The following is a 16,124-nucleotide window of genomic DNA, read 5'->3' on the forward strand; positions in this document are numbered from 1 at the left end:
CGTTAGGTTGAGGCCTTTCTTGCTTACGTTGGAGAGACAGAGTGACGTTCAAAGGATTGAAATGTCTAGATTGATTTTCACCTGGAAGGAAGGTGTTGTAATGTTTAAATCTTAGAAAGAGACTATCCCTGTATTGCTGACTCACAACCATTTACTGGGGGGGGTGGTGGTCTTCCTACTGATTTGACTAGCCTGTGTTGGTGGGCATTGCCAGGGCTGGGATTGGTGTGTAACCTGGAAGCCAGGGCTGGGGGTGGATGTGTAAACCAGGGCTGGGTGTGTAAACCAGGGCTGGGGGAGGGTGTGTAAACCAGGGCTGGGTGTGTAAACCAGGGCTGGGGGTGGGTGTGTAAACCAGGGCTGGGTGTGTAAACCAGGGCTGGGTGTGTAAACCAGGGCTGGGTGTGTAAACCAGGGCTGGGGGTGGGTGTGTAAACCAGGGCTGGGGATGGGTGTGTAAACCAGGGCTGGGGGTGTAAACCAGGGCTGGGGGTGGGTGTGTAAACCAGGGCTGGGGGTGGATGTGTAAACCAGGGCTGGGTGTGTAAACCAGGGCTGGGGGAGGGTGTGTAAACCAGGGCTGGGTGTGTAAACCAGGGCTGGGGGTGGGTGTGTAAACCAGGGCTGGGTGTGTAAACCAGGGCTGGGTGTGTAAACCAGGGCTGGGTGTGTAAACCAGGGCTGGGGGTGGGTGTGTAAACCAGGGCTGGGGATGGGTGTGTAAACCAGGGCTGGGGGTGTAAACCAGGGCTGGGGGTGGGTGTGTAAACCAGGGCTGGGGGTGGGTGTGTAAACCAGGGCTGGGTGTGTAAACCAGGGCTGGGTGTGTAAACCAGGGCTGGGTGTGTAAACCAGGGCTGGGTGTGTAAACCAGGGCTGGGTGTGTAAACCAGGGCTGGGTGTGTAAACCAGGGCTGGGTGTGTAAACCAGGGCTGGGGGTGGGTGTGTAAACCAGGGCTGGGGGTGGGTGTGTAAACCAGGGCTGGGGGTGTAAACCAGGGCTGGGGGTGGATGTGTAAACCAGGGCTGGGGGTGGGGGTGTAAACCAGGGCTGGGGGTGTAAACCAGGGCTGGGGGTGGGTGTGTAAACCAGGGCTGGGGGTGTAAACCAGGGCTGGGGGTGGGTGTGTAAACCAGGGCTGGGGGTGGGTGTAAACCAGGGCTGGGGTGTAAACCAGGGCTGGGGGTGGATGTGTAAACCAGGGCTGGGGGTGGGGGTGTAAACCAGGGCTGGGGGTGTAAACCAGGGCTGGGGGTGGGTGTGTAAACCAGGGCTGGGGGTGTAAACCAGGGCTGGGGGTGTAAACCAGGGCTGGGTGTGGGGGTGTAAACCAGGGCTTGGGGTGTAAACCAGGGCTGGGGGTGGGTGTGTAAACCAGGGCTGGGGGTGGGTGTGTAAACCAGGGCTGGGGGTGGGTGTGTAAACCAGGGCTGGGGGTGTAAACCAGGGCTGGGTGTGTAAACTTGGGCTGGGTGTGTAAACCAGGGCTGGGTGTGGGGGTGTAAACCAGGGCTTGGGGTGTAAACCAGGGCTGGGGGTGGGGTGTAAACCAGGGCTGGGGGTGGGTGTGTAAACCAGGGCTGGGGGTGGGTGTGTAAACCAGGGCTGGGGGTGTAAACCAGGGCTGGGTGTGTAAACTTGGGCTGGGTGTGTAAACCAGGGCTGGGTGTGTAAACCAGGGCTGGGGGTGTAAACCAGGGCTGGGGGTGTAAACCAGGGCTGGGTGTGTAAACCAGGGCTGGGTGTGTAAACCAGGGCTGGGGGTGGGTGTGTAAACCAGGGCTGGGTGTGTAAACCAGGGCTGGGTTTGGGTGTGTAAACCAGGGCTGGGTGTGGGTGTGTAAACCAGGGCTGGGTGTGGGTGTGTAAACCAGGGCTGGGGGTGTAAACCAGGGCTGGGGGTGGGTGTGTAAACCAGGGCTGGGGGTGTAAACCAGGGCTGGGGGTGTAAACCAGGGCTGGGGGTGTAAACCAGGGCTGGGGGTGGGTGTGTAAACCAGGGCTGGGGGTGTAAACCAGGGCTGGGTGTGTAAACCAGGGTTTGGGGTGTAAACCAGGGCTGGGTGTGTAAACCAGGGCTTGGGGTGTAAACCAGGGCTGGGGTGTAAACCAGGGCTGGGTGTGTAAACCAGGGCTGGGTGTGTAAACCAGGGCAGGGGGTGGGTGTGTAAACCAGGGCTGGGTATGTAAACCAGGGCTTGGGGTGTAAACCAGGGCTGGGTGTGTAAACTAGGGCCGGCTGCCAGGCAGAGTTGACCCTGACTCTGGCAACTGAAGCAGCACATCCGATGTGTGACGACAGAGACCTTGTTTGATTAGTGGCGATAGGACATCAGCACCTCAGCTATTATATGATGGCTAAGACCGTGGCCACTCTAGTGACACATCACACATCATGTCTGCTTCCCAGATGTACCACATCTACAGACACAGAGGTTCTCTCTTCAACCCTGCCCTTACAAGAAGCATTGTTACAGTAGGCCTAATAGCAGTGTAGTCTAAAGCAGCTAAAAGCCATGGTGCTTCGTCGAGCTACATTAGATTTAGTTTTTAGAATGGATTGTTTTCTCTCTTAGTGTTTGTGTCTGTTACTGAACATACATTATTGTTTCAAATGATCTAACTACTAGGTTACACAGAGATCGACCTACTAGGTTACACAGAGATCTAAGCTACTAGGTTACACAGAGATCTAAGCTACTAGGTTACACAGAGATCTAAGCTACTAGGTTACACAGAGATCTAACCTACTAGGTTACACAGAGATCTAACTACTAGGTTACACAGAGATCTAAGCTACTAGGTTACACAGAGATCTAAGCTACTAGGTTACACGGAGATCTAAGCTACTAGGTTACACAGAGATCTAACTACTAGGTTACACAGAGATCTAAGCTACTAGGTTACACAGATATCTAACTACCAGGTTACACAGAGATCTAACTACTAGGTTACACAGAGATCTAACTACTAGGTTACACAGAGATCTAACTACCAGGTTACACAGAGATCTAACTACTAAGTTACACAGAGATCTAAGCTACTAGGTTACACAGAGATCTAAGCTACTAGGTTACACAGAGATTGACCTACTAGGTTACACAGAGATCTAACTACTAGGTTACACAGATATCTAACTACTAGGTTACACAGAGATCGACCTACTAGGCTACGCAGAGATCTAACTACTAAGTTACACAGACATCTAACTACTAAGTTACACAGAGATCTAACTACTAGGTTCATATCAGTATAATAGTTTCAGATATCACGTAACACTTTGATGCCTAACAACAAGGACACAGTTCACCACCCAGCCTATAATGTGTATCCTACACCTTCTATACCATGTTTCTGTGTTCTGAGAGGGGTCTTTTCTGTCAGAGTACCAGATAGCATTCCAGGTGGACTCTTTGGCAGTTCAGAAATGTTAAGTTTGTTCTCTTCAGCTCGCCCCAAAGCATTCCATTTCACACACACACGCACGCACGCACGCACGCACGCACGCACGCACGCACGCACGCACACACACACACACACACACACACACACACACACACACATTTCCTGCTAGCTAGGGCAGGTTGTGGCCTCTCTCCCAGTTCAAACATACCAGGTGTGTTTTCTACATTAAAAGGCCTTCTGCTGTAGTTCCTCTTGTGATGTTTTCTGAAGTGAAAGCCTAACGTGTTTTCTGAAGTGAAAGCCTAACGTGTTTTTGTCATAGCTACTTTTGGAAGCACTAGCAAACAGCACTCACAGAAATGTGTGTTCTCCTTCTCCAAAACCTTTTAGAGAACAAACATACAACAAATAAAATGTTAAAATAAATAGTTTTGTGGTTTTTCAAAGGGAAGAGTTTGTTTGCAAAAACACAGTTGAGAGTGAAAGCCTAACGTGTTTTCTGAAGTGAAAGCCTAACGTATTTTCTGAAGTGAAAGCCTAACGTGTTTTCTGAAGTGAAAGCCTAACGTATTTTCTGAAGTGAAAGCCTAACGTGTTTTCTGAAGTGAAAGCCTAACGTGTTTTTGTCATAGCTACTTTTGGAAGCACTAGCAAACAGCACTCACAGAAATGTGTGTTCTCCTTCTCCAAAACCTTTTAGAGAACAAACATACAACAAATAAAATGTTAAAATAAATAGTTTTATATAGAGAGAGAGAGCGAGAGAGAGAGAGAGCGAGAGAGAGAGAGAGAGAGAGCGAGAGAGAGAGAGCGAGAGAGAGAGAGAGAGAGAGAGAGAGAGAGAGAGAGAGAGAGAGAGAGAGAGAGAGAGAGAGAGAGAGAGAGAGAGAGAGAGAGAGAGAGAGAGAGAGAGAGAGAGAGAGAGAGAGAGAGAGAGAGAGAGAGAGAGAGAGATGGCCTTTTAAAGTTGCAGTAATCCACCCATCCATCTGTAGTCTCTGTTGCGTTGCCCCCGGGCCTCTTCACTCCTCCATGGCATGTCTAAACCCTTCCCACTGTATCTGTCTGTAGGCCAGTACACACTAAACAAAGCAGCTGTTTCAATGGAGTTAGTCTTGTAGACCGCCTCCCACCACAACTCAATGAGAAAGGGGGAAGACTATCTTTCCCTGGTTATTTTAAAGCTCAATTCTATTGTCATCCCCTTGCTTTAAAGGGAACATGGCAAACTGTTTTCTCTGCTCCTGCAGATTAGCACACACACACACACACACTCATACATTTCACACACACTCATACATCTCACACACACACAGAGATTTCCATCATTGTCTTGAATGCAACAACTGCAGTCCTACTGCAATATTCTGTAACTCCCTCGCTCCTAACTCCCTCGCTCCTAACTCCCCGCTCCTATCTCCCTCGCTCCTAACTCCCCGCTCCTATCTCCCTCGCTCCTATCTCCCTCGCAACCTAACTCCCTCGCTCCTATCTCCCTCGCTCCTATCTCCTCGCTCCTAACTCCCTCGCTCCTAACTCCCCCGCTCCTAACTCCCCCGCTCCTAACTCCCCCGCTCCTAACTCCCTCGCTCCTATCTCCCTCGCTCCTAACTCCCCCGCTCCTAACTCCCCTGCTCCTATCTCCCTCGCTCCTAACTTCCTCGCTCCTAACTTCCTCGCTCCTATCTCCCTCGCTCCTATCTCCCTCGCTCCTATCTCCCCTGCTCCTATCTCCCTCGCTCCTAACTCCTCGCTCCTAACTGGTCAGATAACACCGCTATTGCATCTTGCTTTAAAAAAGTCATAAACATTAACCTTAATTTAAGATCCACAAATCTAAATGATCTTAAAGATGGAAACCCATTAGCGAGTTGCTCCAGATTTGAGGTGATCAGGGTTTAGCAGGGTTTGTCAGTGTTCTAGATGTGAGGTTAACTTGGGTTAACTAGGGTTTAGCAGGGTTTGTCAGTGTTCTAGATGTGAGGTTAACTTGGGTTTAGCAGGGTTTAGCAGGGTTTATCCGTGTTCTAGATGTGAGGTTAACTGGGGTTTAGCAGGGTGTATCAGTGTTCTAATGAGATTAACTGGGGTTTAGCAGGGTGTATCAGTGTTCTAGATGTGAGGTTAACTGGGGTTTAGCAGGGTGTATCAGTGTTCTAATGAGGTTAACTAGGGTTTAGCAGGGTTTAGCAGGGTTTAGCAGGGTGTATCAGTGTTCTAGATGTGAGGTTAACTAGGGTTTAGCAGGGTTTAGCAGGGTGCATCAGTGTTCTGCTGAGGTTAACTAGGGTTTAGCAGGGTGTATCAGTGTTCTGCTGAGGTTAACTTGGGTTTAGCAGGGTGTATCAGTGTTCTAGATGTGAGGTTAACTTGGGTTTAGCAGGGTGTATCAGTGTTCTAGATGTGAGGTTAACTAGGGTTTAGCAGGGTTTAGCAGGGTGTATCAGTGTTCTGCTGAGGTTAACTAGGGTTTAGCAGGGTTTAGCAGGGTTTAGCAGGGTTTAGCAGGGTGTATCAGTGTTCTGCTGAGGTTAACTAGGGTTTAGCAGGGTTTAGCAGGGTGTATCAGTGTTCTGCTGAGGTTAACTAGGGTTTAGCAGGGTTTAGCAGGGTTTAGCAGGGTGTATCAGTGTTCTAGATGTGAGGTTAACTAGGGTTTAGCAGGGTGTTTCAGTGTTCTAGGTGCAATTCTACTGTGACTGAAGAGGGGTACGAAGATGCCAGTTGTCAAACAACTGTCCCCTACAAACCGTGTGTGTGTATCCATTCCTTCACCAACTGCCCTGTCTGCCAAGCTGTCTGTCTGCCAAGCTGTCTGTCTGTCTCAGCTGCCTGCCTGCCTGCCTGCCTGCCTGCCTGCCTGCCTGCCTGCCTGCCTGCCTGCCTGCCTGCTGCCTGTCTGTCTGTCTGTCTGTCTGTCTGTCTGTCTGTCTGTCTGTCTGTCTGTCTGTCTGTCTGTCTGTCTGTCTGTCTGTCTGTCTGTCTTCTGTCTGTCTCTGTCTGTCTCTGTCTGTCTCTGTCTGTCTCTGTCTGTCTCTGTCTGTCTCTGTCTGTCTCTGTCTGTCTCTGTCTGTCTCTGTCTGTCTCTGTCTGTCTCTGTCTGTCTGTCTGTCTGTCTGTCTGTCTGTCTGCCTGCCTGCCTGCCTGTCTGTCTGACTTTCTATGAAATCTGTTAGATTTTTTTTACCGGATTCAGTTTTTTCTCTTCAGGATTCTGTTTTGTCAGGTTTTCACTGATAAAATCACAAGTTTATAACATAAAAAAACACACACAATAGGATTAAATCACATCAGGAGACCACGTCAGGGAAAAATAGAGAAATGTTACATTTTTGGGGTGTCGTTACCCTTTTCATTCCACTGTGCACCACAAGTCTTTTCTGTGTCCTGAGGTGGAAAAGGTTTTTTGTCGTGCCCTCCTCACAACTTTCTGGGTGACTTTGGTCCAGGGGCATGAAACTCTACTACAGCCACGTTGAGGTTAATGGGGGCCTGTTCGGCCCAGCCTTTTTCCTGTAGTCTACGATCAGCTCCTTTTGTCTTGCTCACGTTGAGGTTAATGGGGGCCTGTTCGGCCCAGCCTTTTTCCTGTAGTCTACGATCAGCTCCTTTTGTCTTGCTCACGTTGAGGTTAGAGGTTGTTGGCCTGGCACCGCACCGCCCGGCCAGGTCTCTGACCTCCTCCCTGTACGTTGTCTGTGATCAGGCCTAACGCTGTTGTGTCATCAGCAAACTTGGAGGGTCACCCCTGAGGGGTCACCCTTGTTGAGGATCAGCATGGCATTTTGTGTTGTTGCTTTGTTCATTCTTCACTCTATCCGAGATGTGTGTTTTCCGATATCATCGTTTCATTAGGGCTGATTACCACATCATTTGCACTGCCTTCGCAGCCTAGCTCTAGATCGTCTGAACAAAGTTGAGGAAAGGGAGATCCTCTTTATTTGTAGTGTAAGGAGCTGGATTTTGTTTTGGCTAACACATTCACACACGCACATCTCCGTGTTTGTGTTTGTGTGTGTTTGTGTCATCGTCATGGCAGCAACAGCAGCAGTCGAGGTTGGCTAATTTGTCGGAAAAGGACCTGTATTCACAAAGCGTCTCGGACTAGGAGTAGGATTTCTGATGTAGGATCAGTTTTACCCTGTTAGCCTAATCCTTTTAAATCATAATGAATAAGGAGACCTGATCCTGTATCAGTTCTCCTACTCTGAGACACTTCTTTGTGAATTTGGCAGCAGCTGTGTGTGTGTGTGTGTGTGTGTGTGTGTGTGTGTGTGTGTGTGTGTGTGTGTGTGTGTGTGTGTGTGTGTGTGTGTGTGTGTGTGTGTGTGTGTGTGTGTGAGCAATGGCAGCAGCGAATAAGGTTTCTTTCCTGAAACTAGGGTACCGGTGAGGATTTCCAACACTGGACAACTTGTTACCTCTGTTGAATCATTTATAATAATCTGCATTAAGTTATAAGTGGGGGGGTCATAGCTATATTCAATCAAATTCACAAGTTGATTTAAAACGTGTGTTTAAAGAAACATAGTGGCCCACGGTCAGTTTGCTGAAGATTACTGGTGTAGATTACTGGACTAGGAGCACTGGGGTAGATTACTGGACTAGGAACACTGGGGTAGATTACTGGACTAGGAGCACTGGGGTAGATTACTGGACCAGGAACACTGGGGTAGATTACTGGACTAGGAGCACTGGGATAGATTACTGGACTATGAACACTGGACTAGGAGCACTGGGGTAGATTACTGGACTAGGAGCACTGGGGTAGATTACTGGACTAGGAGCACTGGGGTAGATTACTGGACTAGGAGCACTGGGGTAGATTACTGGACTAGGAGCACTGGGGTAGATTACTGGACTAGGAGCACTGGGATAGATTACTGGACTAGGAGCACTGGGGTAGATTACTGGACTAGGAGCACTGGGGTAGATTACTGGACTAGGAGCACTGGGGTAGATTACTGGACTAGGAGCACTGGGGTAGATTACTGGACTAGGAGCACTGGGGTAGATTACTGGACTAGGAGCACTGGGGTAGATTACTGCACTAGGAGCACTGGGGTAGATTACTGGACTAGGAACACTGGACTAGGAGCACTGGGGTAGATTACTGGCCTTGGAACACTGGGGTAGATTACTGGACTAGGAGCACTGGGGTAGATTACTGGACTAGGAGCACTGGGGTAGATTACTGGACTAGGAGCACTGGGGTAGATTACTGGACCAGGAACACTGGGGTAGATTACTGGCCTTGGAGCACTGGGGTAGATTACTGGACTAGGAGCACTGGGGTAGATTACTGGACGAGGAGCACTGGGGTAGATTACTGGACGAGGAGCACTGGGGTAGATTACTGGACTAGGAGCACTGGGGTAGATTACTGGACTAGGAGCACTGGACTAGGAGCACTGGGGTAGATTACTGGACTAGGAACACTGGGGTAGATTACTGGACCAGGAACACTGGGGTAGATTACTGGCCTTGGAGCACTGGGGTAGATTACTGGACTAGGAGAACTGGGGTAGATTACTGGACTAGGAGCACTGGGGTAGATTTACTGGACTAGGAGCACTGGGGTAGATTACTGGACCAGGAGCACTGGACTAGGAGCACTGGGGTAGATTACTGGACTAGGAGCACTGGGGTAGATTTACTGGACTAGGAGCACTGGGGTAGATTACTGGACCAGGAGCACTGGACTAGGAGCACTGGGGTAGATTACTGGACTAGGAGCACTTGGAGCACTGGGGTAGATTACTGGACTAGGAACACTGTGGTAGATTACTGGACTAGGAGCACTGGACTAGGAACACTGGGGTAGATTACTGTACTAGGAGCACTGGGGTAGATTACTGGACTAGGAACACTGTGGTAGATTACTGGACTAGGAGCACTGGGGTAGATTACTGGACTAGGAACACTGTGGTAGATTACTGGACTAGGAGCACTGGACTAGGAACACTGGGGTAGATTACTGGACTAGGAGCACTGGGGTAGATTACTGGACTAGGAGCACTGGGGTAGATTACTGGACTATGAACACTGGGGTAGATTACTGGTCTAGGAGCACTGGGGTAGATTACTGGACTATGAACACTGGGGTAGATTACTGGACCAGGAACACCATGGTAGATTACTGGACTAGGAGCACTGGGGTAGATTACTGGACTAGGAACACTGTGGTAGATTACTGGACTATGAACACTGGGGTAGATTACTGGACCAGGAACACTGTGGTAGATTACTGGACTAGGAGCACTGGGGTAGATTACTGGACTAGGAGCACTGGGGTAGATTACTGGACTAGGAGCACTGGGGTAGATTACTGGACTAGGAACACTGGGGTAAATTACTGGACTAGGAACACTGGGGTAGATTACTGGACTAGGAACACTGGGGTAGATTACTAGACTAGGAGCACTGGGGTAGATTACTGGTCTAGGAGCACTGGACTAGGAGCACTGGGGTAGATTACTGGACTAGGAGCACTGGGGTAGATTACTGGACTAGGAGCATTGGGGTAGAATACTGGACTAGGAACACTGGACTATGAGCACTAGGAGCACTGGGGTAGATTACTGGACTAGGAGCACTGGGGTAGATTACTGGACTAGGAGCACTGGGGTAGATTACTGGACTAGGAACACTGGACTATGAGCACTGGACTAGAGCACTGGACTAGGAACACTGGGGTAGATTACTGGACTAGGAGCAATGGACTAGGAGCACTGGGGTAGATTACTGGACCAGGAACACTGGGGTAGATTACTGGACTAGGAACACTGGGGTAGATTACTGGACTAGGAGCACTGGGGTAGATTACTGGACTAGGAACACTGGGGTAGATTACTGGACTAGGAACACTGGGGTAGATTACTGGACTAGGAACACTGGGGTAGATTACTGGACTAGGAACACTGGGGTAGATTACTGGACTAGGAGCACTGGGGTAGATTACTGGACTAGGAGCACTGGACTAGGAGCACTGGGGTAGATTACTGGACTAGGAGCACTGGGGTAGATTACTGGACTAGGAACACTGGGGTAGAATACTGGACTAGGAACACTGGACTATGAGCACTAGGAGCACTGGGGTAGATTACTGGACTAGGAGCACTGGGGTAGATTACTGGACTAGGAACACTGGGGTAGAATACTGGACTAGGAACACTGGACTATGAGCACTGGGGTAGATTACTGGACTAGGAACACTGGGGTAGATTACTGGACTAGGAGCAATGGACTAGGAGCACTGGGGTAGATTACTGGACCAGGAACACTGGGGTAGATTACTGGACTAGGAACACTGGGGTAGATTACTGGACTAGGAACACTGGGGTAAATTACTGGACTAGGAACACTGGGGTAGATTACTGGACTAGGAACACTGGGGTAGATTACTGGACTAGGAACACTGGGGTAGATTACTAGACTAGGAGCACTGGACTAGGAGCACTGGGGTAGATTACTGGACTAGGAGCACTGGGGTAGATTACTGGACTAGGAGCATTGGGGTAGAATACTGGACTAGGAACACTGGACTATGAGCACTAGGAGCACTGGGGTAGATTACTGGACTAGGAGCACTGGGGTAGATTACTGGACTAGGAGCACTGGGGTAGAATACTGGACTAGGAACACTGGACTATGAGCACTGGGGTAGATTACTGGACTAGGAACACTGGGGTAGATTACTGGACTAGGAGCAATGGACTAGGAGCACTCGGGGATGATTACTGGACCAGGAACACTGGGGTAGATTACTGGACTAGGAACACTGGGGTAGATTACTGGACTAGGAGCACTGGGGTAGATTACTGGACTAGGAACACTGGGGTAGATTACTGGACTAGGAACACTGGGGTAAATTACTGGACTAGGAACACTGGGGTAGATTACTGGACTAGGAACACTGGGGTAGATTACTAGACTAGGAGCACTGGGGTAGATTACTGGACTAGGAGCACTGGACTAGGAGCACTGGGGTAGATTACTGGACTAGGAGCACTGGGGTAGATTACTGGACTAGGAGCACTGGGGTAGATTACTGGACTAGGAACACTGGACTATGAGCACTAGGAGCACTGGGGTAGATTACTGGACTAGGAGCACTGGGGTAGATTACTGGACTAGGAGCACTGGGGTAGAATACTGGACTAGGAACACTGGACTATGAGCACTGGGGTAGATTACTGGACTAGGAACACTGGGGTAGATTACTGGACTAGGAGCAATGGACTAGGAGCACTGGGGTAGATTACTGGACCAGGAACACTGGGGTAGATTACTGGACTAGGAACACTGGGGTAGATTACTGGACTAGGAGCACTGGGGTAGATTACTGGACTAGGAACACTGGGGTAGATTACTGGACTAGGAGCAATGGACTAGGAGCACTGGGGTAGATTACTGGACAAGGAACACTGGGGTAGAATACTGGACTAGGAGCACTAGGAACACTGGGGTAGATTACTGGACTAGGAACACTGGGGTAGATTACTGGACTAGGAGCACTGGGGTAGATTACTGGCCTTGGAGCACTGGGGTAGATTACTGGACTAGGAAAACTGGGGTAGATTACTGGACTAGGAACACTGGGGTAGATTACTGGACTAGGAGCACTGGGGTAGATTACTGGACTAGGAGCACTGGGGTAGATTACTGGACTAGGAAAACTGGGGTAGATTACTGGACTAGGAACACTGGGGTAGATTACTGGACTAGGAGAACTGGGGATATTCACTAAACTGTTTAGCTAATACTAAATCTGTGATACAATTTCGAACAGGAAGGTAGGCCAGTTTCTTGAATAATACAGACAGCGATAAAGTAGACTAGGATATTATCTCATAAAAGACGATACTCCAGCAAGTAACAGACATGAAAACCTTTATTCCACTCACTCCTCATGACTGCTGCTATGACTACAGACTGAGATACATGTATCCTGTGTATCATCAGTGTGATATTCTACCAAGGCATTATTACACTCCATTCTCCTCTCTGATCTCGGTTTCTCCATTGAGGCTATATGAGTTGTGGTGTGTGTGGGGTGTGTGTGTGTGTGTGTGTGTGTGTGTGTGTGTGTGTGTGTGTGTGTGTGTGTGGTGTGTGTGTGTGGGGTGTGTGTGTGTGTGGTGTGTGCATGTGCTTGTTTGTGCGTGTGTGTGTGTGTGTGGTGTGTGTGTGTGTGTGTGGGGTGTGTGGTGTGTGTGTGTGTGTGTGTGTGGGGGGGGTTTGTGTGTGGGGTTTGTGTGTGGGGTGTTGTGTGTGTGTGTGTGGGGTTTGTGTGTGTGTGTGTGTGGGGTTTGTGTGTGTGTGTGGGGGGTTTGTGTGTGTGTGTGTGTGTGTGTGTGGGGTTTGTGTGTGTGTGTGTGTGGGGTGTGTGGTGCGTGCGTGCGTGCGTGCGTGTGTGTGGGTGGGTGCGTGTGTGTGTGTGTGTGTGTGTGTGTGTGTGTGTGTGTGTGTGTGTGTGTGGTGTGCGCGTGCGGTGTGTGTGCGTTTGTACATGCGTGTGTCTAAAGAGGCTGTATGGTTACCCAGAAGGCTGAGAACATGGTGATTACACACAATGACTGCCACTGATGCTGCACTGCTTATGGGCCGTGTATAAATAATGAGGCCAATGTGTGACATTGGCATAACCATATATGGTTATGTGGGTCTTTCTATACATAATGGGATGAACAGTTCCACAAGTGTACTTAGAAGACTATATGTAAATTGGCCCATACACCACCATGAGCCTGGGACTATACACTGAGTGGACAAAACATTAGGAACACCTGCTCTTTCCAAGACCTAGACTGACCAGGTGAATCCAGGAGATCAGTTATGATCCCTCAGTGATGATGTCATCTGTTAAATTCACCTCAATCCGTTTGGATAAAAGGGTAAGGAGACAGATTAAAGAAGGATTTTTAGGCCTTGAGATCATTAAGAAACGGTTTGTGTATGTACTAATACTGCTCTCAGATTTTTCTCCACCTCCTTCGTGTTTAAATTAAGCCTTGCATACAGAACATTGTGAAAGTATTCAGACCCCTCGTCTTTCTCCACATTTTTGTTATGTTACAGCCTTATTCTAAAATGGATTACATAGTCCCCCCCCCCTCATCAATCTAAACACAATCCCCATAATGACAAAGCAAAAAACAGGTTTTTAGAAATGTTTGCAAATGTATTTAAAAAAAACACAAAAAAAAAACACTGAAATATCACATTTAACAGAAGTATTCAGACCCTTTACTCAGTGCTTTTGTTGAAGCAGTTTCGGCAGCGAATACTGCCTCGTGTCCTATGCTCTGCTCCTAGATGTTTGTTTCAGTCTCTGAAACTATCCATGTTTAAGATCTGCATAGCCTGTGTCTTCCTATGTCTCTGCTCCTCTGCCTTCATTATATATCGTATATCAATGGCCAAAACCACAAGGCTTAATGTATAAGAAATCAGACATGTACCTGGGCCTACTAGGACTTTGGCCGATGCTAGATTCCATACAAAAAATGTTTTAGAGTGTTATTTAATGAGGCAAGTCAGTTAAGAAGAAATTCTTATTTTCAATGACGGCCTAGGAACAGTGGGTTAACTGGTCTAGGAACAGTGGGTTAACTGGTCTAGGAACAGTGGGTTAACTGGTCTAGGAACAGTGAGTTAACTGGTCTAGGAACAGTGGGTTAACTGGTCTAGGAACAGTGGGTTAACTGGTCTAGGAACAGTGGGTTAACTGGTCTAGGAACAGTGGGTTAACTGGTCTAGGAACAGTGGGTTAACTGGTCTAGGAACAGTGGGTTAACTGGTCTAGGAACAGTGGGTTAACTGGTCTAGGAACAGTGGGTTAACTGCCTTGTTCAGGAGCAGAACGACAGCTCGGGGATTTGATTTTGCAACCTTCCGGCTGCTAGTCCAACGCTCTAACCACTAGGCTACCCTGCTGCCCCAGGAAACCTTTGATCTAAGCCAAATTAGAAAATATGTTTTGATTGTTGACAACTGCTTCCCATACGGAGGAAAGATACAGTTGAAGTCGGAAGTTTATATAAACCTTTAGCCAAATACATTACAACTCAGTTTTTCACAATTCCTGATTAATCCTCGTACAAATTCCCTGTCTTAGGTCAGTTAGGATCACCACTTTATTTTAAGAATGTGAAATGTCAGAATAATAGTAGAGAGAATTATTTATTTCAGCTTTTATTTCTTTCATCACATTCTCAGTGGGTCAGAAGTTTACATACACTCAATTAGTATTTGGTAGAATTGCCTTTAAACTGTTTAACTTGGGTCAAATGTTTCGGGTAGCCTTCCACAAGCTTCTCACAATGAGTTGGGTGAATTTTGGCCCAAAAATTAGTTTTAATGACTCCAACATAAGTGTCTGTAAACTTCCAACTTCATGTATGGTCCTTCTGTAGCTCAGTTGGTAGAGCATGGCGCTTGTAACGCCAGGGTAGTGGGTTCGATTCCTGGGACCACCCATACGTAGAATGTATGCACACATGACTGTAAGTCGCTTTGGATAAAAGCGTCCTCTAAATGGCATATATTATTATTTATTATTATTCATATATTATGTTTATATTTTAAATCGTTTTTAAATGGGTTTTCTAAGATACATGATACTGTATATGTTAAAAATGTATTTAATATATTTTAAAATACTTTAAACAATCTATTTATCGATATATTTGGTAAATATATATAAACATATATTTGGAAATATTTTGGAAGATATATTTCAACATGCATTTAATGTATTTGTTTGAAATATATTTTTAATTCAAATTTGTGATGCTACTTTTGATACTGGAGCTGGACGCCGTACTTACAATTCTAGTTAGGAATATGTGGTTTCACCTGACCAGTAGTTTAGCAGGTAGAATAAGGGACTATGGGACATTTAGGGACATGAGGGTATGAAGTTCCAGCCTGTTGCAGGCACACTTTTTTGAAAATGGTTTAATGTGAAACGACACTCTCTGCACTACTGTTCTAATAATTATTTTAATTTAGTTTCGTAATAGCTTCTGTCTTAAAGGGATCGATTTACCGTACAGTCTACGGAAACATTGTCTTTAGCTTTTGTATCCCAACCCCTCATCACACGAGCACCATATAGAGGGATGACCAGCAGTTTCAAGAAGATTCACTTGTTCCTATAGTTTTGTTGGCTCTACAATTCCATAGTTCTACAGTTCAACCACCAACCGTGGTTATTTATTGTCTTTGTGTTCTATAGTTCTACAGTTCAACCACCAACCGTGGTTATTTATTGTCTTTGTGTTCTATAGTTCTACAGTTCAACCACCAACCCTGGTTATTTATTGTCTTTGTGTTCTATAGTTCTACAGTTCAACCACCAACCCTGGTTATTTATTGTCTTTGTGTTCCAAGAGACGCCGCCTGGTCCATCCTCTCCCATTTCTTCCTTCATAATTCACAGACTCATTGGAGTGTTGCTAAGAATAGCTTGTTATTACGTTTCTTGGCATGGAGATACACACAACATTATGGTGCACACATATGGTGGAAGAACGCTCTCCTCCTACACCCTCCTACAGTATGTTCAGTTGAACTAGGAGGATGCTCTCCTCCTACTGCCTCCTACAGTATGTTCAGTTGAACTAAGAGGATGCTCTCCTCCTACAGTAGGTTCAGTTGAACTAAGAGGATGCTCTCCTCCTACAGTAGGTTCAGTTGAACTAAGAGGATGCT

At 47.5% G+C, this 16,124-nt stretch overlaps 2 protein-coding genes across 3 annotated transcripts in view; one reads left to right on the plus strand and one right to left on the minus strand.

Annotated features, from left to right (window-relative positions):
* Positions 1-16,124, plus strand: part of LOC124002471 (dystroglycan 1-like) — an 83,862-nt gene that overhangs the window by 13,020 nt on the left and 54,718 nt on the right. The window lies entirely within an intron of this gene.
* Positions 188-2,287, minus strand: LOC124004213 (extensin-like). Its single transcript, XM_046312976.1, has one exon. The coding sequence runs from the start codon at positions 2,285-2,287 to the stop codon at positions 188-190; it is 2,100 nt and encodes a 699-aa protein (XP_046168932.1).

The sequence above is a fragment of the Oncorhynchus gorbuscha genome, linkage group LG18, assembly GCF_021184085.1.
Source record: "Oncorhynchus gorbuscha isolate QuinsamMale2020 ecotype Even-year linkage group LG18, OgorEven_v1.0, whole genome shotgun sequence".
In the NCBI taxonomy this organism is placed as follows: Eukaryota; Metazoa; Chordata; class Actinopteri; order Salmoniformes; family Salmonidae; genus Oncorhynchus; species Oncorhynchus gorbuscha.